Here is a 24,001-nt window from a genome sequence, read left to right on the forward strand (position 1 = left end):
TTGTAGGAGGGTCATCCTGTCGCCTCACAGCAAAAAAGTGCGTTTTTGCGTGGAGCTTCCACGTTCTGTCTGTGCTTTGGATTCCCACAGTCCAAAGACATGTTTGTTAGGTTAACTGCTGATTCTAAGTTGTCTCGAGGTGTAGATGTGAATTGGAATGGTTGTCTACCCTTTTGCGTCTAACACAGCCAAGTCTAACACAGGACTAACAGGGTGGATCCTGCCTCTTGTCTGAGTGACAGCTAGGATAGTCTCCTGATAAATTGGGCATCTTTTTGTAACCATCATCAGAAGCAGCAAAAATGTTATAGTTTATGAATAAATCCTCATTGTCCTGCAATTTTTTATATTTTTTCATATAAAAAAAGAGGCAGTCTGTGGTCAGGACTATTGAGGTGAATGGTAAATTGTTTATTAAAGGGTATGGGACACCACTTTGTTTTTAATGGAGACAGCTCTTACAAAGGAGTTAATGCATAATTGCGGTTTAAGTGGTGGATCAAACTCTGGCTTTCTCGCTACAGCATGCATTAGATGGCCATAAAACCTTGAAATGCACAAATGCATGGATTTTTTTTTTCCCCCGTTCCACATTACAGAGCAAGATCTTTATATATAGACTATACGTTTTAGGAAGTTAAACCTTTTGTATAAAAGGTTTAATTTGTAGATAAGTGTCCCATAAGTGAGAATAAGTCAGCAAACATGTAAACGCTTAAAAAAAAAAAAGCCACAATGTTTTGTGTAATAATTTAGTTTGAAAAATTGTTGGCATTGTTGTCTTTGCCGCTTGTAGTGTGTACAAGAAATTCCACACATTCTTTGGTAAAGGCGAACCAGTGTGTGGGAAGCACACAGCCACTGATGCAGCACACAACCTCTCAGGTATGTGTTTACAACATACAAATTTGCTTTCAGCTGAAAGTAAAGTAGTATCATCTGAATGTGACAACAGAGAGCAGAGGTGTGTACCAGTTTCAGGGGACTGGTGAATAAAGGAGGTGTGTCTTTACCTTGGCTGAGAAACAAGCCCGGGCATGCTCATCAGCTCTAAGAACAGGACACCAAACACATTAATGAAAATAAGAATCAACAAGGTGCGCTTCAGATCTGTGAAAGGCAGCTTAGTGAATTATCTTTTGCAGCAGAGTCATTAACTTGTAACTCTGATCTTTATAACACCGAGCTTTTTAAAAAAAATGTTTTTCCTTCTTCTGTAACCTGGTACCACTTTTTTGAAAGCAACACCACTAGCCACACAGAATTACATATCAGACTCCATTTCCTTATCTCTGCGTTCGGCATCTCAAGCCATTTCCTAGTGGACAGACTCTTCCAAGGGAGCGACTAATTAGATCACGTCTAAGGCAACCTCTCACTGGCCACTAAATCTGATTTGGAATAATTTTCATTGGACTGATTGGATTAGACTGCTACATGGATAAGAACTGGGTTAGATGCACACATGCAGTGGAGTAACCCAGTGTCTGTTACCCAGCTTTTCTTTTTTTATACCATTTTTTAAATAGTAATATAAATATCTTTATTTTTTATAGATATCTTGCCGGGGGTTCATTGGTGTATACTTCATTTGAGGGCAAGCATTATTAACATAACAAATAAGCCTAACATTTACACACATACACCCACACAGGCACTCACAGATGCTTTTTAGTCCTGACTGTGGAGAGGTCATTCATCTCACTGTGCAGTGGGGGTGCAGTGGGATCATCATGAGTCTGCAGCACAACCTGCTGTAGTGTGAAACTGAAGACTTGATGTATAAATATACCAGAATATCCACGATATTAATATATAATATCATTGATGTCTCTCTTTGTACTGCAGGAGTGAATAAAAAAAAAAGAAAAAAAAAAGTAGTAGTCATGCTTGGAATGCAAAGTGGGATGGTGCACTTTGTGGCGTGTGGGCACAGCTTGTTGAGTAGTGGCTGATATTTTTGGTTCTACCCACCTATCTTGAGCCAGCCTGTTGTAGGTGTTCTGCAGTGTAGAAATGGTGTGCAGTGGGGGGTTTGCGGTGGGCAGTTGTTGCCAGGGGAGGTGGTGTGTTATTTTCAGTCCATTGTGTCTACTTCCTGTGGGTCAGGGGTTATTGGAGCAGGGTGTTGGAGACTTGACAGAGTGAGAGGAGGGGAGGGAAGTCAGTAGGGTAGGCAGGAAAGTGACCAGACTCACTCGACAACAGTGGCTGGTCAGCGGCTTGGTTACCTTGCTTCTCTTGCACCGTTTTTTTCTTTTTTATCTGAGCTAAGCTTGGACTCGTCAGAACCAGGTAAAGATATATTAATTGCTCTTTAGTAACCAGCCAGCTTCTCATTCAGGATTCTGTTTTGTGTCATTGTAGATTTGCTGCTTTGCTTATTTAACAAACAGCGGTAGCTTTGTAACCCTCTGCAGTAGGTCAGAAATAGAGTCAAGTATTTATCAGACATTTAAATTGAAATTTGTACTTGAGGCAAAGTATGCAGGAAATATAGAAGACAGGAAGTGGGTGGAAGTTTTGACGACTCTTAGGTAGCCTAAATCCCACTTTATGGTTGTGTATTTGGACCAAATGATTGTGACTATCACTGATGGCTACACTTGTACACAAAAATGTGTTGTTACAGCACAATTAATCTTTAAATAAACCATATGTAAACAACTGAGTGTAAATGAACAACCTCAAGTGCCTTGTTGAAAAGTTATGAATGAGTATCACAAAAAAGTGCTCCCAAATGAACACAAGGCATTTTCTTTTTTTTGTTTTGTTTATCACAGACAGGGCCAGGTGTTCAAAATGGCCACAGTTGTGTTGGAAATTCTTTAAACATAAGCGTGAGCTTTGCCTATGCAAAAGGAAATGACCATCATTGACTGCAGCAACTTCCAGCGAGTGCTGTGACAGCTCTTGTGTGAGAAGAAACTGTCTTTAAGAGCAGTATTGAATGCATTAGAGACACTTTAAAGCCACCTGAAATGGCAAGCACCGTTTATTGGGAAGTAAAAATCCATGACCATGGTGCCATACAATTCACCTGCCATGTCTTTAACTCTAAAATGGTTATTAAACACTTATGTTTTTCCTTGTTTGTGCTTTGGTTCTGGCTGCACACAAGGACATTTTGGTTGTTTTGTTTAACAACTAGAGTAATACTATATGTATACTAAATACAATCTCTCACCCACACATTGGTATCAGGTAACACTGGCTGTGCAACGTGAGCAAATCCTTGAATTCTCTTATAAAGTTTTCACAGTGCAGATGTGTTACCGTCTCTGCTTCCTCTACCCGCTGCATAGACGTTAATAGCATTTATAGCACAACGTGCACAGGAATCCCCTCAGTGAGTCATTAGCTTCCAAAGAAGACAGTCATCACTGTCAAATTGCATCATTTGGGCCACGTAGTTTTAATGGAGAAGCCGACACATTACCTGTTGCGGTAACAGGTAAATTTTTAGCCGAGGTTCTAAAGTTAGCACCCGACAAAACAGCCCCCAAACACAGCCACGGTGACAAAAGAAGGCAAAACAGGAAATCTTTTTGCCCGGCTTGTGTGTTGGGAACAGATGACCAGGAAGATAAAAAGCGCTTACAAAGTGGAAACTTCCACAAAGGGATGTTATTTTGCTTTGTGTGTGTTTTTTCTCTCCTTTTTGCTGTTTCACAAAGACTCGTGCTTCCTGGAAAACCTAGCAAGAGGTATTTGGTTTAGGTACGATGAGAAAAAAAAAAGTATATCTATGTATATGTAGTTTCCTACATTATAGGAAACTACTGACACTTCTGTGTTCCTTGAGTCATACTGGGATGTGAGACTGTGTTAATATTTAAACCCGCTCCACTGGAGTTAATGCTTTACCTTGTGAGTACGGTTTAAGTCTGAGCCTGTCTGAAAGTGAGGCCGGGGTGACCCACCATTCTCTCAGCTACTCTTCAGAGCTGCTTATCGGTTCTTCTCCTCCTCGCGCTCTCATCTGTTTCATCTCCCCCACCTTCTCCCTCTCACTTTCTCTCTCTCGGTCTTTCCCTCCTGCTGTCGGAGCACACTCTAATGAATGATATGGGATGATTGCTTGGCTGAGAGTTCCTGTCTCCGCCCTGCGAGGAAGAGTTAGTGCAGAAACGACAGCAAATGCACAGCTGCCTATCCAAGCCAAAGAAGTAACAGGGATACTGTGGTCCTGGGCTGTATGGACACGAGACGAAGGTCACGCAGTTGGTTTAGGGCACATCCTCAACAAAGCTTCAGAGAACAAACTGCCTGCTGTTGCAAACCTGGGTAAGCATTACCGTTTCAATTGTAGATCTTTTTTTTTTTTCTTCACCCTCGAAGTTCAAGGTCACGCCACACTTTAAAAAAATTACCACCTTTTAGTTGTTTCAGATTGTCCTACTGTGTATTTGAAGTTATGGCTAGGTGGTTGTGGTCTTTGCTTTAAGTTGTAGTAGTTTTTGAGGTAATAGAGTTTGAAGAATCATGGTGTTATCCTACTATTAGGTCACCTGTGAAAGCCCATAAATGAAGAACACCTGTTTGCCCTTCAGATGGTCTTTCATCTTTGTGTGCGCTATTTGCAAAGATAGCAGTATGACTACCGGGGTCTGTGTTCTTTGGACCGCTACCGTAGATTGTTGGGGCTGGGGTCAGATGGCGCCTGGCTGGGTGAGAATTTCACAGCTGCACATGAAAGCAAAGTGACCGAAGGATGGTGGATTGAGGGAGGGAATGACTGATTGTGTTGATGGGGAAGGAAGCGAACTGGCATGTTTTGATCCTGCAGTAGATGTTCCTAATGGGTCAGCGCACTGCTGAAGAGCGCACGTTCTGTTTTTACTGTACACAGCAGATGTCTGTTCACCGGTTTATTTCTGGCAAAGTTGGAATGCACAAGTGGTAGCTCCATCATATATGCCCAGTTGCATAAAACAACTGCCATGTCACCATGTTTGTTTGGTCTTAACAGCCTCTACCCAGGCTGGCTGTAGCTGCTGCACAAGTTTCTGCACAGATCCCCATTAACTTGATATTTGGTTGTGCAATAATGAGATATTATCATTTGTAATTAAGCATTTTAAAACAGTTTAAGGACATTCTTATATTGAAATATTGGGCTTCAGAATAATTACATGTCTCCAGCCTGTTCTAGTGTGAAATCTCATGTGCTCAACTTATAAAGCTTTATAAATCTCAGAAAGCCATGAAAATTAGTCAACCATTAGTCTTACCATGTGGAATATATAGCATGATAACATCTTTAATAATCTCCATATTGATATTTGAATATTGCAGATCATTCATTCATTGTTGTTTACATTTAGAAAAACTAAAATATACCAGCTATGCAAGACCTGCACAGTTAAAAAAAATAAAAATTAATCTACATTGTTTAATATAGGCCCTGTATCTTTTGACTTTAATAGATATGCTACTTAGATAGGTTATTGTTTTATGTTTCGGGCCTATCCCCACCAAATGAAGAAATAACAGGAAATTTTGAATGGGCTTTGTTGAGTAATGTTGAATTTTTTGGCACGACATTCGTGACTCGGATGACGTTTCTGATTCCCTGCATTTCGGGCAACATTTTCTGATGAGTCCGTGGTATAGGCTCATATTGCAGTAAAAATATCATTGTTGTCTGTACAGAGCTATGTGCAGCCACAGAATGAGCAAGCACAAAATTCATCAATATTACTGCTTTATACCCATCCAGTTTTGTGTCTGCTGTTCGTCATAAAACTTTGCTGAAATATATTAAAAAATGTCTGAAAATGAACACAGGATTTAAAAATAAATAAATAACACAGAGAACTTTAATGCAAGGTTAGTCATTTGCAGTCAATTAAAAGTGAAAATGTCTGTTTTCTTGTGAATTGTTGGTCTTGAACTTTGGCTCTTCTGAAAGAATTGAGACTTGGGATTCTCACTGTTGTGTTTTTTGACCTGTGTGGGAAGATGGGGTAGTTGCATACAAAGGAACGATGTGATGGTTCTTGTTTTCTCTTGGAGAAGAGAGAAATGAAGAGGTTGACTCTGAGATGGGAGCATGGCTATGCTGTGGTAACGGTTCATAATTGAGAAGTTAAGAACCAGTTGGGATTTTTTTTTTTTTTTGTGGGTGTTTCTAAGATGAACATTTAAAGGTTCAGTGGGACACACACATAAGCTGGTATTGTAGTTACTTCGGTTTGTTTGCCTGGGTGGTCCTATCTTTAGCTCTGTTTTCTATTTCTCTTTGTTAATTTCCTCTCCCGTCTTTGGCCTCTCAGCACTGCAGGTCATTGAATTGTGCATTTCTTATGATATAATTTATTTGGACAATTTAATCTCTCCTGATTGTAATACCTAAAATGACTAGTTAAATACATGATAACTTCAATCACTAGTTAATCATTTTTCCAGTGAAAATGCTAAACACTCTCCAGCGTCTTCCTTTCTGTCATGGCAGCTTGCTTCTTGGAAGTAAATTAAATATCAACCTGTTTCGGGCTGTTGGCTTAACTGAATGCACTTAAATGAAAATATATAAAATATGGTGAGGCTAAAACAACTTTTGTCAGTTAAAGAAAAACATAAACTCGACTCTTCTCGTGTATTTTCAGTTCACACCGGATTAAAATTGGGTCAGACTAGCATGCTTTACAACCAGCTTTTACGCTCACAGACATTAGCTCCATATGACTACGGAAGCAGGAGTATCAGCAGCACACGGCTAATTAACATTACATATCCACTTTACCAAAGAGCGATCAGTCCAATCAAATAAAGAAAAACTGGCTAAACAGATGCTCAGATCAATTTTACCAAAAATCTCAGCCGGCTCTCGTCCCTGCTCATCCCATCACAAAATATATTAATTGTTATTATTTTAACAAACTAGTGTTTCTGGTGCAGTCTAATGAGAGTGACAGCTTTTATCCATCTAATGTATTGCTCGCATACATCGCTAATGCACTGTGCCGTTGCACTTCGCGTAACCTGCGTAACTTGGCTGTAACCCTTTGGATCAGTCACAGTTGTTTAACAGGTGACTCTTAATCTGTTAAGCTACTCATGTACACTCTCACTGTTGTTGCACTGCTTAGAGCTATGTCATTTTAAAGCACAAAAACCACAGCTAAGCATGAGCAAACCTCTCTCACCGTCTGATATCTACAGTAAGGTAATGCTTGTAATAACTCTATATTCATTTTCCTACTGTTGCCTAGCTACCAAGGATGCTTTTACTATTTTTTTTAAGTTGCTTTAATTATCATTCATCTTAATATAATTACACGCAGCCTGTTCCACATAGAAAACACATTGGAGTGAGACATCACCCCTTGTTGTCTCTTGACCTCCAGTCACCAACAAGGTATGTTGGCAGCACTGGGAGAAGCATTTGGGGTCTGCCTTCTACTGCGGTAGTGGTTTTGTGAAGGAGGCGAGTACAGAAAGCTATGCACACTGTGGCATCTCTGACCTCTTTTTATTGAGAGTGCAGATGGGAAACCAAATCATAAAGTCTCCACGGGAAGCAGGGGGGAGGCTCAGATCCAGGGAAGAGGATGCAGTCTTCAGATTCTGCCGCAGAAAAAAAAATGCAAAGACTGCAACGTCCGTAGAATTATGAGTTACGGATAGACATTTAATTAGGAATGGAAATTAAGAAATTAATATTTCACTGCTGTAACCTGGGGGAAGAGCTTTATGTGTGAAATCTATCCCAAAAAACAACATGAATCATTGGAAAACATATTTTCATATATTTATTTAAGCAAGATCCTGGTTAGGAAAAAATGATCCTGAATATCCATCATCACACAGGCGGATAGTCTGGGTAAATGTGCCGTTAAAACTGGCTATAAATCACGTTTTGAAACGTAAAAAAAAAAATATATATATATAAATAAACATTCAAATACAGCATTATACTTTGACTTTAAGGCACACAGTGTGGTGATTGCAGGTAGATGGAACTCTCCAGCAGCACCGTGTCGAACAACTTTTCAGGAGGAAATCGTGCTTTGTGCGCTGCTCAGAAGAGCTGCAGCTACTACAATATTTTTTTCATAACTGTCACCATCAAGTGTCTTTATTTTTTAATTAAATATTCAAGTAGATCTAAAAGATATCCTTCGAGTGCTCCCTTTTTTCCCAACGGGTTGTGACAATGGGTTGATTGGGCACAGATTTTACACCGGATGCTCTTCCTGACGGCAATCTTTCTATTTATCCCGGTTTGCAATCGGCACTGCGACTGCGCTGCCGTGTGACCACAGAGGCAGGGCTTGTGTGTCCTCCCAGTCTTGGGCCGGGAATCTTCCACATGGAAGGTGAACGCGTTAAACACCGAACCATGGAGTCACTTTACATATTTCTTTCTTAATATTTGTGTATATAATCAAATTTACGATGTTGATATTGATGTCCCTGTTGGATAATTATTGATATTTTGTCCTAATTATCACTTAAAGGGTTTCATGCAGACACTGAACATATGCAGTGTGTTGCAGCTGAATAACGATAAACTGTAAAAGTAAAAATAGTTACACCGAGATTTATTTATTTATTTGAATATCAAGTGGAATATGTTGTGGTACTTCCATATTTCTGTACGCGTAGCGCTTACTGCAGCTCTCCTGGTCCCACCCCCACTGATTTAGAAGTGGCAACTATGAAGGTCTGGGACAACCTGATTACACTGAAAAGGAAGTCGGAGGAGGGAGAGGTTACAAACTGCAGACCCTCACACACACTGCACCACATGATAAAGGCAAAAGGCGCAAACAACAACAAAAACAGCGCCACACACGCTTCACCATCAAGAAATACTGCAGAATACTGCTAAGAAACTTTTGTACTACAGATGTGCAGCTTCCAAGGTAGGGGCACTATTTTTAGCCAGTCATGGACAATCTGTACTTCAAGCTCTGGAATTCTGTATTTTTTAAAATCTTTTTTTTTTCTTCAGTCTTGATGATGATATTTGGGCTAGAAGGTTTGCCATACAGCGTAACTGGAATACCTGAAAATCATCTTTTTCCTTCATATAGCAGTGCTGCAGGAAAATGAGTTTTCATTAGTTCATCAAAGCTTATTTGTAATGCGCATTAACAATCCCTGCTCATTTTATGGATCCATGTATGAAATTGAAGTCATGAAGGAAGAAGAGCTTTCTTCGTGCCTTCTTTTACGCATGCAGTCTGTATAAATTAGAATGAAATACAAAGAAAGAGCTGGTTTTAAACATTAATTACATCCTTCTTTGGGCTGTCTTTAAAAACAATTTCTCAAGAAGACATTTAGAGAAAATCTCATCATCTGTAATTCACCAAGATCCAACTTGAATGCTGATTTAATCAGAATTTCCGTCCAAACTTAATGTCCTGTCATTCGGCGCTTGTGCTCTGTCAGGTTTAACTGAAATGGCAGCAGATTTTTCATCAATTAAGATTAAATATTAAGACCGAGGCAAAGATGTATTGGTAGATCCTTTGTTAGAAGCTCAACATTAAAGCTAAGAATGTTTTTTTTTAAATCTTAGTGAAGCAGCCGTGAGACACAAAGAAAGTCTTCTTTAGAATCCAAACTTTTCCTAATCCTAACTTTTCTACTCTCCACTGTCTCTTTGCTATCTGCTAACAGGTGTCATGTTTGAGTGAAATGAATGTTAAGCAAAAATCTTGATAAAGTTGGCAATGCTACTTATTTGATGGCTGAAAAGAATTAAAGAGGCGCCTTTGCGTGTCAGTAATATTAGAAGAAAACACCTATGTACTAGCTCTTTCTGCTCTTTGTGTAGGAAATTGTCTTTTTTTTGTATGGTTTTTATGCTTATGGAGGACTCGCTGTTGCACTGGCCATCTGCTGTGCCAGCTGTTCACTTTGGGTCATTGCATTAGATTGGTCTAACAATACTCCAGCTTGCATGACCATGATTCACCAGCGTAATCACCAGTGTTTACCTGGAAGTCCGACACTGGTCATAACGTTAGCTGGCTATTAGCAACCGCTCACTGACCGTGGACCTCGGTCATGCACAGCTTTCCAGGAGGTCCCCTCTCTTTCCAGCAGGCGGAGGGGCAGATGACGTTGGCTGAACGGCCTCACTTAGCCAAAGGCCATGCACTCTTACTGGTACGTTAGCTGCCCTCTGCAGTGCTCAGGGATGTAAAAATAGCTGTTTAGCAAGAATCTCAGTCATGTCTCACCAACAAAGACTGATTTATACAAGTTGCAGCACCAAGCATAGAGAAGCTTTTGTCCCTCCCCTCCTACTCCTTTTGCAGACCTCGTCACCAAGGCCGTGAGTGCCAAAATCTCTGACGCTCTTGACACTCTTCTCTTAAAACAGCCTTTGTTCAGCAAAGTATAAAGGACGTGATAGCGAGACTCAGGGAAGCAGTGTGGTCTCTAAAAATTTGCGCATTTGTTTACCGCATTTCAGTAAGATCGCAGTGTCATGGAAATGTTTTGTAGTAGTTTGTTTGCCTTTCTGCGTCAGCGATCGCAATTTCATAATAATCAGGCATTTAACCCAAATAGCTGAAAATGTCACAGGGACTCTGTGAAATTCGCTCCTTCAGTTCCCCCCCCCCCCCCCCCCCCAACTCGATTTGAAAATTGATAACTATTAAAATAAAACTGGCCAGCATTTGGCAGCACAGAGGAAACAGTGTTACTGTTTTGGGGTTGCTGTAGTGTGACCTTTCTCTGACTCCACTTAATCACAAGAATTTCCATATTAGTTATGCATATCAACAGTGGAAGAAATACTCGTTCAGATACGCGACATGCTTAAGTGTTTACACAGGAGCGGCTTTAATTGTTTGGGTTGAAGCTAGAATTTGATTAGATCGACATATCCTCTTTTACAGCACTAAGGATTGAATTTCATGTATAATTTTCCTCATGAACACCAAGTAAGATTAGAGCATCTAATACATCTAATTTTTTTTTCCTCACCTCCCTCCAGGCACCCTTAGAATGAGACAACTCTGAAAAGTACACAAATCAATACAGACACACTGGTTACTGCAGTACATTTAATTTCCTGCTGTGGAAAGATTTATCGTGTGAGTGTGAGGCTAATACAAGGATTTTTTTTTTTTTTATATTATATGAAATAACCAATAAGAGATGTGTTTTCTATGTGGTCATAAAAATTGAGTCTGGTGGTGATTTTTGGCAGATAAAAGAGAATCATTTACTTTTTTTTTGTTTGTTTTGTTTTGTTTTTTCTTCATATTATCACCAAAATCTTGACCTTCTCTCTTTCTCCCTCAGCTTCACCTCGTGCGTATCCCGTGCCCCGTCTCTCCTTCAGCTCTAAACCTCACACTGTGGTTTTTTTCTTCTTCTTCTTTTTCTGAACAAACAGAGAAGCTGTCTTAGACGAGATGAGTCAGTGCAGCTGGGGTGCAGGTCATTTACCCGCAGCCCACTCAGATGGGACAGATGGCTCAGCCAGTCGCATGCTGCTTGGTGTTAACTGTGCACCCAGAGCTAAGCTAAAGCTAACGCTGAGTGCAAAGGGTTCAGCTAATCACAGATCTATAGGTAGAAGTGAAAAATGCACAGGTGATGACTCAATAGCTCAAGACGGGAGTTCGGTATAACGATAGAAACTACGTTTACTTGTTTACTTGACTGTAGGTTAGTGAGGTACTGAGTTTTCTTTTTACAGCAAAGGTCATGTGTGAAATCCTGACACAGCACGGCTCAGCTATGGTTACATGTTTGAGGCTGAGGCTTAAAATTGACAGAGGGCCAAAAAAAAAGACCAGGATATAGCTGAATACAAATGTGGCACGGTTTGTGCACAGAACAACCAGGAAGCTGACTTTCAGATTGCATGTGCCACTTTTTTTTTCTTGTTTATTTTACCGTGTCCCTTGTTCTCCAATGTGGTTTGGATCATGACGATGACAAAACAGCCTCACGCCAGGACTGAAAGGTTCAGCTTTGCATTGTGATATTAAGGTTAAAGGATATTTCTGGTGTTTCCTGTAAATGTCGCCGTTGTGACTCTGTGAGTCTTTACTTGACATTCTCTGCCTGTGATTCAGAGATTGGGGGGGATCAAGAATTTATGCAAAACACATGATTTTTAACATCACCTTTTTTCCCCGCCACTTGTCTATTGAGTCTGACCTAAAGTAAACACAGTAAGTAGCCACCCTGGAAGACACTTTACTGCGAACTGTGTTAGAGATTAAATTTAAAGGCAGCGTCTTATAATAACTGTTCTTAGGATGACATATTAATGCTTACTAACATTTGTGCTGTTTTTCAGCACAGCACATTTCCTGAATTCTCACAGTCATAATTTATTTAAAACTAGAGTATTCTCCAGCAGCCCCCCTTTTCCTTCAAAACAGGAAAGTGAATGGGATTTGTTTGCATGCTGTCTGTGCAGATGTTTTGATTGTGTGCAAATGCAGCACTTTTTCTTTTTTTTCTTCTTTTGACTAGTTGGCAGTTGAACTTTAATATTACTAGTTGGAGAGCTGCTAATGCTCTGACCCAAAGTTTCTGATGTTTGGGGTCGACGTCTTTCAATTTGTAGTTTTAGGAGTTTGTTTAATTCACAGCAAGTTAATGAAATGTTAACTGCTCTTTCCCTGTGTTCTGTCTTTGGCTGTTTCGCTGAGTCTTTGCAACACTGTTTTATTTATTTATTTATTTATTTTAATAAATCAGCAGTTTGAGGCTTAGGTACGTTATGAGTCATTTGGACTGAAACTTGTCTTTGGTCTGTTGCTTGACTTTAGTAATGTTACCAATCCTGAGGATTAACATTACCTTTACTTGGATTGCTTTTTGCGCTGGTACTTTCAGTTTCTGGTATTTTATTTGTCTTTTGACACCACATATATTCAAGTTTATTTTTCTGCTGGCAATCCAGATTTACATGCCCTCAGGTTCACAACTTTGGAACCATTAAGTTCACCAGCAGTAGTAGTAGTAAGGTATGTTTTGGTCTTTTTTCCTCTGATTTGAGCGTTTGGCTGCTCTCACTAAAGTAGTGGTAATAAAAGCACTGCTTATTTGTTTCAGTCAGAGGGTGCAGCCCTTCAGCATAGTGTTGTAATCAGTTATTGTAAGTGTCCTTTTGGCCTCCTGACAATTGACTTTGGTACACTGCATTTAATATGCATAGTCACGACTTGTGCTTGCATTACCACTGATCGGCACACATTAAACACTGACAAACTCTCCCTGAAGCAGAAATAACTCTTCACATGTTGTCCAACAGATTTATTAGTGAGACGGCACACCTTACTGTGTCCTGAACAAACGACGTTATGTAACATCCCGACTGCCCATGTGCAACTGTAGATTCACATAGGCCTTCCTCTCTGTCATTTACCATTAGGCATATGGAGGAGTTTAAGTATGCAGCTTAACAGCCTGTGATGAGAGTACATTTGCATTAGCAATTAGGGCACTTAAAGGCCTTTAAAGCTACATTAAGCTATCTAAACCATGAAGCGCAATTAGCCTTTTAAGCGTAGTAAAGCTGGAGTTGCTGGAGCTTGAGTGTTGTTGGCAGGGTGCTTCACTAGCAGCCAGTTTCACAAATTCAGAGTAATAAATTACATCAAATTCTTGTACTCTGAGTACTATTTCAGCATTTAGTCAAGTTTGGCAGCAGCAGCATGGAAAAGCACATAGCTCAGAAGTGTGTATTTATTTAAATCATACTGCATTTGGGAGCTTAGTCTTTAATCAACACACTGTGGTATCATTTTGGTTCAGTCATTTCTTCCTCTGTTATGGACTTTGGCATAACTTGGTAACTAGCAATACTTTCCCCAACTAGCTTATTTCATGTGTTGGCATAGAAGTAAGATACTGAAATGTTACACAAGCAAATGCCAACAAGCTGAAACAGGGGATAGTGTCAGTATTGATACCAATCAATGCCTAAAAGGCATAGTTTGTCTAATTGGCTTCCAGTGCAGTGGGAATGTTTCCAGACTCCTTCAAGTTGTTTCACTTTCCACATCAACAAGCTCAAACTGCCTGTGTTGGGTTAACATACTACAAAATAAAAGACTGACATTTCTGAAAAAACAAAAACAGATGAATAAAGCAAAAGCTACAGTTTGTCGTAGGCTGCAGCCTCCACCATCAGAGGTCTGCAGGTGCAGGCTGGTTTCATATATGCTCTCAAAAGACCAGCATGGAGATACAGGTTGAGAGGAGGAGTCCTGGTCCCTCCACAGACCCATCTAACGAATTCCGATTATAGCTTCCTCTAGGTAAATCACGTAGCTCTCTTTCTGTCATCTTGAGATTACGTGTTTAGGTAGGCGCTGCACAATAAATAAAATCTAGGGTAGGCCTACCCTCTGTTGTGATTGATGCTAGAAGATACAGCTAATTTGCCTTTCACCATTTCTCTCTTTGTGGAATTAAATAGGACTGTAACATTTGCAGATTTCCCCCCACTTTATGCTCTTTCCCCACTTCTCTCCCCCACCCTTGCCTCCGTCATTCTCAGTGATGTTGGGTCAGGAGGGCTCTGACGGCAGCGTGACTCCACTCAGTTGGCATCTCTTTTCAAACTTCCCACCCTCCCTTCCTGTGTCACCATCTTAGTGAGCCCCTCAATGCCCCCTCTGTCTGCTCCTAGTAGGCTCCAGGCCCTGGGTGGGCAAATAGAGGGTCTCTTCCTGTGTCCCATCCCATCCTATCAGAAGGCTTACTTGGAGAAAACGGGTTGAGGGATGAACCACGGCTGGCAGGCACAGCTGCCATACCAAGGGAGCCCTCCCCATCCGGATCCAGCATCGTCCCATGCTGTCCCATTCCCAGCCCTGGAGCCACGAACACTAGACTTCTACAAGCTGAAGCGGGCTCTGTGGGTGAACTTCACAGTTCAGACTAGGACAGTGATTTAGAGAATGCTGGAATAGACATGCGTAGACCATGTAGTCATTAGGCACTGCAAGCAGTCTTAGATCAACTTGGATTTAGCCATGAATTGAACACAGCAGCAGCTACAATGGACTATACAAACCACAAAGCAGGACTAAAGACCCCATCATAGTCTTCATCAGCATCCACAGGAGGTGGGTAATAGTGGGCAGCAATCAATTGGCCTTGCACTCTTGTGTTGTTGTGCTTGTGTTGACCATTTTGTCTGTGTACTGTACATGCACTAACGACAAGGATGTGCAGAATTTTTATATATTTTGTTTCCTTTTTCATCTCATATTTTAATTTAAGGTAACATAACCCATCCTTTCTCAATTACTTTGGGGCTTAAAAGACTTAATTTATCAAAAAAAGGCCCAGTTAAATCTCTGCATCACCAAAAGTTAAAAAACAAACAAAAACTGCACCATGCATTTGAAAGGATGAAAGGCAAGATGATTACTTGTAGCATTGTTCTATTCAATTTATATAAAGGTAAATCCAAAGGAAACTCACGGCTAGTGCCTGACTACACTGTCGCTCCCCATGCACTTTTAAAAAAGGAACACTTTTTAACACACTTAAATCTTAAATCGTTTCAGTCTGGTAGGAGGTAAATGAGAAATGTGATTACGGACCACTGCATGGTTTTTAACTTCTTTGTTGCAGTTCCTGCCAATATATTCCACAGTTCGTTGCACTGATTTGATTTCTACTTCTTTCATGTTGTCTTGTGTGCATAAACATGATTATGCATCCATGCCAGTGACATGAGGTGCGATTTAGGAGCTGTGTGAGGAGCTGGCCGTCAGGGATGCTAAGACCCTGGGTGGTGTTTTCATTTGTGTGTTATTAACTATGTAGGTGTTAATTTTTATTCATATGCCTAGGGCTGGCTGGGCAATGCAGATCTTTGGTTAAAAAAAAAAAACAGTGCGAGTGTGTATAATTGTGCATAAGAAAAACTGTGTGAAATCCCACAGATGGAGGAGAGATGCTCTAGCTACCACACAGCTTGTCCTCCTAGAACCACTTCAGTCTGTGACCATGCTAATGTGGCAGTGCAGAAACACTGCGCACGGATTCATGGCAACACTGACTACTGCTTTTAACTGTGGCTGGCCCATAACACAGTATTGCATGTAGGTTTAAAACTGGCTTTTGTGTTTGCATCTGTTGTTACACTGTAAATACATAGTTTGAAATTATTATATTTTAACAATCTGTCCCAGGACTGAATCATCAATATTTTAACTGATATAATAACTCATTATTACATTTTCAGTACTTTTATTCTCTGGACAGGTGCTTTAACATATGTATTATCATTTATTATAATGAATGACTTCAAGTGTGTTTTTCAAACAGAAGGCACATTTTTGTTAATCAACAACATCTCATGCTGTTGTTGTGTATTCAGTTTGAGTCGTCATTGTGCAGGAATTGCAGATGTTGTCTGCTTGTGTGACATATTTGTCTCTTGTTATTATTATAATTTTTTTTTCATGACGTAAATGATCAGTCCTGTGTATATCTTCACCGGGAGGAGGCCCCAGGGCAGACCCAGGACACGCTGGAGAAATGATATCTCTCGGCTGGCCTGGGAACGCCCTGGTGTTCCCCTGGACAAGCTGGAGGAGGTGGCTGGGGAGAGGGAGGTCTGGGCTTCTCTGCTTAGGCTGCTGCCCCCACGACCCGGTCCTGAATACACGGAAGAAGATGGATGGATGGATGGATGGTGTATATTTTTAAAAAGAACTTTGCTCTGTGGCTGTGAAGCAGTTTTGTGGAGCAGGTTTCACTTGCCCGTGTCTTGAGTGTATACGACTTACTCAGTTGTCAACACTCTCTCCCTGGGCGGGCCTGGCCTCGCTGTAACCCAAGCTCTTGGTCCTTCTGTTCCCTGCAGGGTAACCTGACCCAGGATCGCTTTGTCATATGGAAGAGAGAGAGAGGTTCCTTCTCCACACCCACCATCTCGGTCAAACCAGCACGGGCACATGAGCCTTGTGTTTTTTGTTTGTGTTTTTTTTTTTTCCCTTTCTTTTTTTTCACCACCCAAGCTTTTGTACTTTGATATTTGAAATGTGATATTTAAGTGGGCCTACCTCAAAGGATGTAGGTTTAATAGGTTTAAGCCTCAGTTCGGATTGTGTGGGTGTGTTTGTGATTATATAATGCAGGCCTTTTGAACTAGAGTGTGTGAAACATGGGCTGCATGCATGAGTGCACTATGCAAGTGTGTGATGTGAATGTTCTTTGTTAAACGTTTCAGTCTGATTCTTGTATATCTGTGTGCTTGTAATTGAAAATCCAAGAGCTCTGCAGGTCTGCTTGTTTGCTCATCCTGTTGGTGGAGGGAAAGGTCTGATGCTCTTCATGCCGTCTCAGTGTGGCGCTTGGCCCACTAACAAAGGACACCCTGTGGATGAAAAAACAAGGCCAGAGCATTGTTAATAGGGTCAAAATCTTATTCCAAAATAGCAACAACAAAGCTTTAGTTTGCATTCCTCACACTCTGCTGGTATGCTTCCTTATCTGTTTGATCTCAGTGGTGGTTGTTTGTCTACTAGATCTCGTGTGCCATTTTAAACTCACATGTCAAATATCGCTCAGAGGTTCTGTTGGGTTGGCCGTTTCCATTTGGTGTTGCAAGACATTTGATAAATCTTTGAAAAAAGAAAAGAAAATCCCTTTTTCCTCGGCCCCTGGCTTTAGCAGTAAAAGGAAGTGAAATATTTTTGGACAAATCCTCTGTCCTCTACAAAATCGCCTTTTCTGTCTTGGGCAATTCTCACTAATAATTTCACAGAGAGCTTATTTTGAGCTCTAAAACAAACATTCATTTCAGCTGCCATGACTCAACAAAAGCAAGAGAGCATGACTTCTTTGACTCAGCATTTATGTGTGTCTGTGTGTTTATTGAATGTTGAATGCAGTGACAAAGCAATCCTTCCTTTGGCTTTGTACACCCAAGTGGGCCCCTGACTCTTAGGCTACGTTCACACTGCAAGCAAAAGCGCATCAAATCTGACTTTTTTAAACTTTGCGACCCATATCCGATCATGGTGTGACAGTACGAACAGCACAAATTCGATATTTTCACATCTGACCTGGGTCACTTTTGTATGTGGTACTGAATCTGATACATATCTGATGTTTTAGAAAGCGACTGCTGTTTGAATGGTCATGTCGCATTAAATCCATCTTTTACGTCACTGAGACAAGACAGTTATCAGCGCCAGAGAAGCGCTCGAGAAGACATCGCGAAAGCTTCCTGGCGATCCAGTAAAACTGTTGGGAAGACAACGTTGGAGAAACGTGAACATTTTATTTGTACTGTATAATCTGCAGATTCTGACAGAAATCTGCAACTATCCTTTGAAGCACCGCTCCTCTCTAAAACAGCAATAAGGATAATTATTAGGCCATTTGTAAATAACAAAATAACTTTATACCTTAAAGCAAAATTGGGAAACGTTAAGTCAGAAACAAGTCTTTATATTAAGGGCCATCAGTCAAACCATACTGTCTGGTCTGGATCTAAGCTGAGCGCGTTGTGTGTGACGTCTTCTTTTGCGCATGCGGGCCGCTTTGAGGGTTCACACTAGAACGCGTTTGCTGTCACATTTTATTTGTAGTGTGAACATGTGAACAAGTTCAGAATCTGCAGTAAGAAGAAATATAAAGAAGTAAAACACAAAAGTTTAAAAAAATGGACGGCCCTGCTCCTGCAGCTCTCACCTGTTTGCACTGAAAGGATTCAGCCTCAGATGAGAGCCTTTAACCCGTGTTCTGATTATTATTATGGAACTTTTTTTGTCCAGTTACCCCAAATACTGTTGCTTATCCACCTGAACTTACTATTGGCTTTTCCCATAAGGTGCTCTCATGCATCTAAACCTGTTGTCTTGTTGTCTTGACAAGGGATCCTCTGATACTGGTATCTGATACTGATCCAAACATAGTTTTAAAATAATAAGCTGAAATCCTAATTTGCTAATTCCTCATGTTTGATGTAAACTGCTTACTCACTTAAAAGTAAAATGTAAATAAATAAAATATTTTTATTTTACTTTTTTTTTTCTCTTCACAAACACAAGTTACGTGTGGAGCTGCCAAAGAGCCGGAGTGAAATATTATTTAACTGAGTTTAGGACAACATGCTAAGTTACTAAAATAAAAGCTTCGCAACAAACCAACATGTTGGGAGTGAAAGTGGGCGAGAGAGAAAGAAAGCATAGTCGTATTCTGATCTTTTCAGTCATGCCGCTTCACTTTGACGATACTTTGAAAATGTTTTTAATTAACTGCAAACATACAAATAAGAGCTGTCGGTGTACCAGGTGTGGAATACCTCCTAACTGCTGCTGCTATGCTTACCTTAGGTAATCTGATCCAGGCTTTTGGGGTCAGTTTCGGAGCAACACCCTGTATCCGTCCTAGTCTTAGTGATTCTGGTGTGAATGAGCACCCTTGGAGTTTGAATGCATGCTGTCATACTAAAGCACGGGTTAAACTTCCTGTGCCTGATAATGCTGTACTTTGCTCCACTTGGGTATGAATGGCACTGAGTTTTGTCATCGATGAGTGAACGTGAGGCTCCGAGTGGACAGGTGCACACACACAAACAGAGAAAGTCCAGGATGAATGACCCAATCAAAATGTTTGCTGCCACAAGTGTAACAACTCTTGCACGTATTCCAAATATTACAGTTATTATGGCTCGAAGAATAATGTTATAAAAGGCAACCTAGCAGTGAATCACAGTAACTGTCACTTTAACATAGTGATGAAGCTGGCAGTCTTACATATCCTATATCTGAAGAGCTAATCATGATTACAGATGAACTGTACGTGGAATTAGTGGCACAAAGGAATGTTTTCATCACAATTTATTACTGATGCATTAGATTATGGTAAATAGCCTCCCATGGTCCCATTCCATTGTTTCATTAATGTCCTTAATATATTCAAGGATTATATTGCTAGATTGCTTGCTCAACCCTTTATTTACAGTGCTGAGCTCTCGTCTGCTTATGTCTCCCCCCCTCCCTGTGTCTGAGTTTGAACTCTTTTGTCTGCTATGTGATGTCTTTTTCTCACAGACAATAAATTGGATTTGAAAGAGAGGACCCAATTGCCCGTTTCTTATTATAGATTTGGTTGTTCACTGCAGCCAGGGTGCTAGACCAAACTATGTGGCTTTTGTTCTGGTTATCCCAGACACATATTTCTGGTTGCGGGCCTCTTCCCTCTGGCTCACTGTTCTTTTAGCAAGGGCAGTGCAGCTGGTGGAGAATGCACACAAAGACACAAGCTATGATAGGACACAGTGGCTAAACTGAAAAAAGTACAGCATTTGGCCAGCCTGTGGTCATCTGGGAATGGAGAAGCCATTGTGAGAACACACATGTAACCTTTGGCCTCATTTCTGTGCTCACCCTGCAGGCATGGAAGAAGCGGTGGTTTGTTCTTCGCAGCGGCCGTCTGACAGGCGACCCAGACGTGTTGGAGTACTACAAGAATGACCATGCCAAGAAGCCCATTCGTGTGATTGACCTCAACTTATGTGAACAGGTATGCTCCCCTTTTACTTCTGCCCTGTAGTTTTATTGCACAAGTTATATAAATTATTACCATCTTGAATAGATCCAGGTTTGCATGATGTCACTTTGATGTATTTGGATGAATATTTGCATAATATCCAAGATGAATTTAATTGTCCTTAAAAATCTGTGTAAAATAATGAAAATGCCCTGTACGTGACTGCGGTGTACAAATGTTTTAGCATAATAGTTTAAGTGCTGGGTTCTAGCGCTCAAATTTCATTTGTTGCTTAGAGAGCAGTTACCTTTTAGATTATTTTTGCAAATTCTCTTAATTAAGAATGATCACTTTAATACATTTTCCCTTTTTTTCGTTTCTTTGGTTAGCTCTATTAGTGATCAGTCTTTCCTTGGCTGATGCCACATTAAGCTAAGCCGTGTCGGTTGCTCTCCCTCAGGTGGACGCCGGTCTGACCTTCAGCAAGAAAGATTTGGAGAACAGCTACATATTCGACATCAAAACCTTTGACCGCATCTTTTATCTGGTGGCTGACACCGAAGACGAGATGAATAAGTGGGTCCGCCACATCTGCGACATTTGTGGTTTTAACCCCACCGATGACGGTAATTACAATTAGCCACACATCACTCTGTTTGGGCACTATTGGCACTGATGTTTTGCTTCACTGTCGAGGTTACACAGTGATATTTATGTTTATATATACTTATATTCTGTGTCTTTCGAGTAGAAAGTTTACTTTGAACTGTTGATATTTGAAATAGGGTGATTTTGTTACATTTGTGGCACAGGCTGTGATTTATTTAAGAACATCAGTAGATCAGAAATAATTACCTGGTTATGTTTCACCATAATACACAAAATCTCGGTTTGCATGTTTGTGTGTTTCTTTTTCCACAAACTTCCCCTAGACCAGGGGTGTCAAACTCAAATACACAGTGGGCCAAAATTCAAAACTGGAACAAAGTCGCGGGCTAACGTTAATATTTATTGAAAAAAAAAATCTTCCTCTAGATATAAGAATGAATCTTTTCTTATGGACTCAAACAAGTTTTGCTGAAAAACTGAATATGGAACAAGCAAAGCTTAATACTAAACAATATATATATTAGCTGTATAATACCAGTAGGCCAGCTCTAATAGTAATTTGGTATGGCTTCGCGGGCCAAATATAATTAGTCTGCGGGCCAAATCTGGCCCGCGGGCCAGAGTTTGACACCTATGCCCTAGACCATCAGGAATTGAGCCACCAAAAGTGGTGCACAGGCACATGTTAGGCTCTCTTATCTGCATCGGATATTTTCACATCATCATGTTGGTTTGCAGCCACCTAGCACCGGGCTAAAGCAACCCATTTTTAGCGTTAATGCACCTGCAACACCTTAGAAAAGCATCCTAATCTCATTATTACCACAGAATGCATAATGTAACTAGAAGTAGTAACTAGTAACTAGAAGCGTAGTAGCTGTGGACAGCAATGAATAATTTTTAGCATATGAACAACACCTGCCATCTCTCTCTCTTTTTTTTCTTTTCTTTTTTTCCTCTTCCTTAAGTGAGATTCAGTATATCATGGCAACAGCATGAACAGGCAAAACGATCCTATAGCATGGCCATGTAAGTTTCTCCAGGTAAGAACCGCAGCTTTAAGCGATCCAAGGATTCCCCTGTTAGAAGATGACTACAGGAAATCACTATTTGTCCACGCTGGTGTCTCTCAACAAAGCGCTTGGACATGGTGAAGATGCCATGGAGCATCAGGGGATTCTTTTTAGCCATGACACCAGTTTATCACCACAGCTGAGCAATACAGGATAAAAGTAGAGGATAAATGATTTACATTTGATGGGTCTCTTTTGGATATCACTGTTGTACCTCACAGATGTCAGGATCTTTCTTTCTGAAGGAACTAAGGGAACCAGTTAAATGTGTCAAGAGGTCTCTATTCAGCATAGTTCTCAGCCAAGGTCTAATGATCCATGTGTTGAACTTTGTGCAGTATTGAGGCTCACGTTACTCTTTTTTTCCCCCCAGTACTGGATAATAAAAGCATTGTACGCCTGTCACTCTCACTGGCCTTCTTTCGTTCGTTTCCTCTTATCTGGTTTTAATTTCCTCTCCCTTGAACACTCCTCTTTTCCTCTCTTGTCGCTCTGTCTTTGAGACTAATTGTCTAAATGTCTTCTATAGTTTCTTGACCTCATCAGCGAAGCAATGAGCATTTTTAGTGTGGTGAGAACTGGCACAGACGTTGCACATGTTCACTGTTTCACATGCTACACTAGGGCTGGGCTATATCATACCGTTCACGGTAATACCGTGTAATTTTGGGCAACGATAGGAAAATGAAATATCGCGATAGAATATGGGTAAAACACGCATGCGCAGTGCCTATGTTTACATACGCACATGGCGGCGACGCAGAATGATAAGAGCGAAAGCGGATCGTTGAATGAAACGGATGAACCAGAATTGGTTTGCAAAAATGCTGCAACTTCAGTGGTGTGGAACTGGTTTGGCTTTCGTCCGTCAGATACACAACAAAGCACTATTTTTGGTAGAGCATGCTAGCGGGCCGTCGTTATTACCCTGTTTTTTGGAAAATAACACTTAAAATCAATCCTTTGATTTTTCTGAAAATCGACAGTGCCCCTTATAATCCCGTGTGCCTTATGTATGAATTCCGGTTGTGTTTACTGACCTCGAAACGATTTTATGTACACGGCACTCGAAAATCTGTCAAATGTTTTAGTACGACTTTGCTAAACTACGAACCCGCACCGCTTGATGGATTGTCAGAGCATTACGGCTACCGTAGGCAGGAGTCTCGCGGACTGATACGTACTGTGCTTCAACATAATATTACCGTATTGTGTGTATAACCTCTGAATCCGAGATATATCTGATGTTTTAGAAAGCGACTGCTGTTTGAATGGTTATGTCGCATTAAATCCATCTTTTACGTCACTGACACAAGACAGACGCCAATTATCAACAAAGTTTTGTGGATGTTATGCTGAGGATATGTCGGCCAATTTCCACTAGAAATGCCTTTTGGTTAAACTGTCAGCAAGGAATTTGCACTGTTACATTTTTATATAACTTTAATGCGCATAAAAAAACAGCTGCTTGTTTAAGTGAAAATATATTGATGGGGTTTTTTGCACTAATAAAGTTGTGGAGATGTAAAGTATTTTGTCTAGTGTCAATTATATCGTCAGTTATATCGGTATCGCAAATTTTCAAATGTATATCCATCCATTCGCTTCCGCTTCTCCTTTTCAGGGTCGCGGGGGGCGCTGGAGCCTATCTCAACTTTGATAGGGCGAGAGGCGGGGTACACCCTGGACAGGTCGCCAGTCTTTTGCAGGGCCAACACACGGGGACAGACAACCATTTGCGCTCACATTCACTCGCACATTCACACCTAATGGCAATTTGGATTTTCCAGTTAACCTATCCCCACAATGTATATCGTGATAAATATTTTTGGTCATATCACCCTGCTCTATGCTAC

The 24,001-nt window shown here is 40.7% G+C and overlaps 1 protein-coding gene across 3 annotated transcripts in view; it reads left to right on the plus strand.

The window, feature by feature from the left end:
- gab1 (GRB2-associated binding protein 1) overlaps nt 1–24,001 on the plus strand; it is a 56,375-nt gene that overhangs the window by 17,626 nt on the left and 14,748 nt on the right. For all 3 annotated transcript variants that reach the window (XM_085356894.1, XM_085356895.1, XM_085356896.1), the window contains exons 3-4: nt 20,368–20,496; nt 20,924–21,089. In XM_085356894.1, the coding sequence (XP_085213020.1) occupies nt 20,368–20,496; nt 20,924–21,089 (295 nt within the window). The remainder of the gene's footprint in view (nt 1–20,367; nt 20,497–20,923; nt 21,090–24,001) is intronic.

Source organism: Diplotaxodon limnothrissa, linkage group LG6 (genome assembly GCF_057381915.1).
Source record: "Diplotaxodon limnothrissa isolate DT_005_m linkage group LG6, D_limnothrissa_male_GT1.1, whole genome shotgun sequence".
NCBI lineage: Eukaryota > Metazoa > Chordata > Actinopteri > Cichliformes > Cichlidae > Diplotaxodon > Diplotaxodon limnothrissa.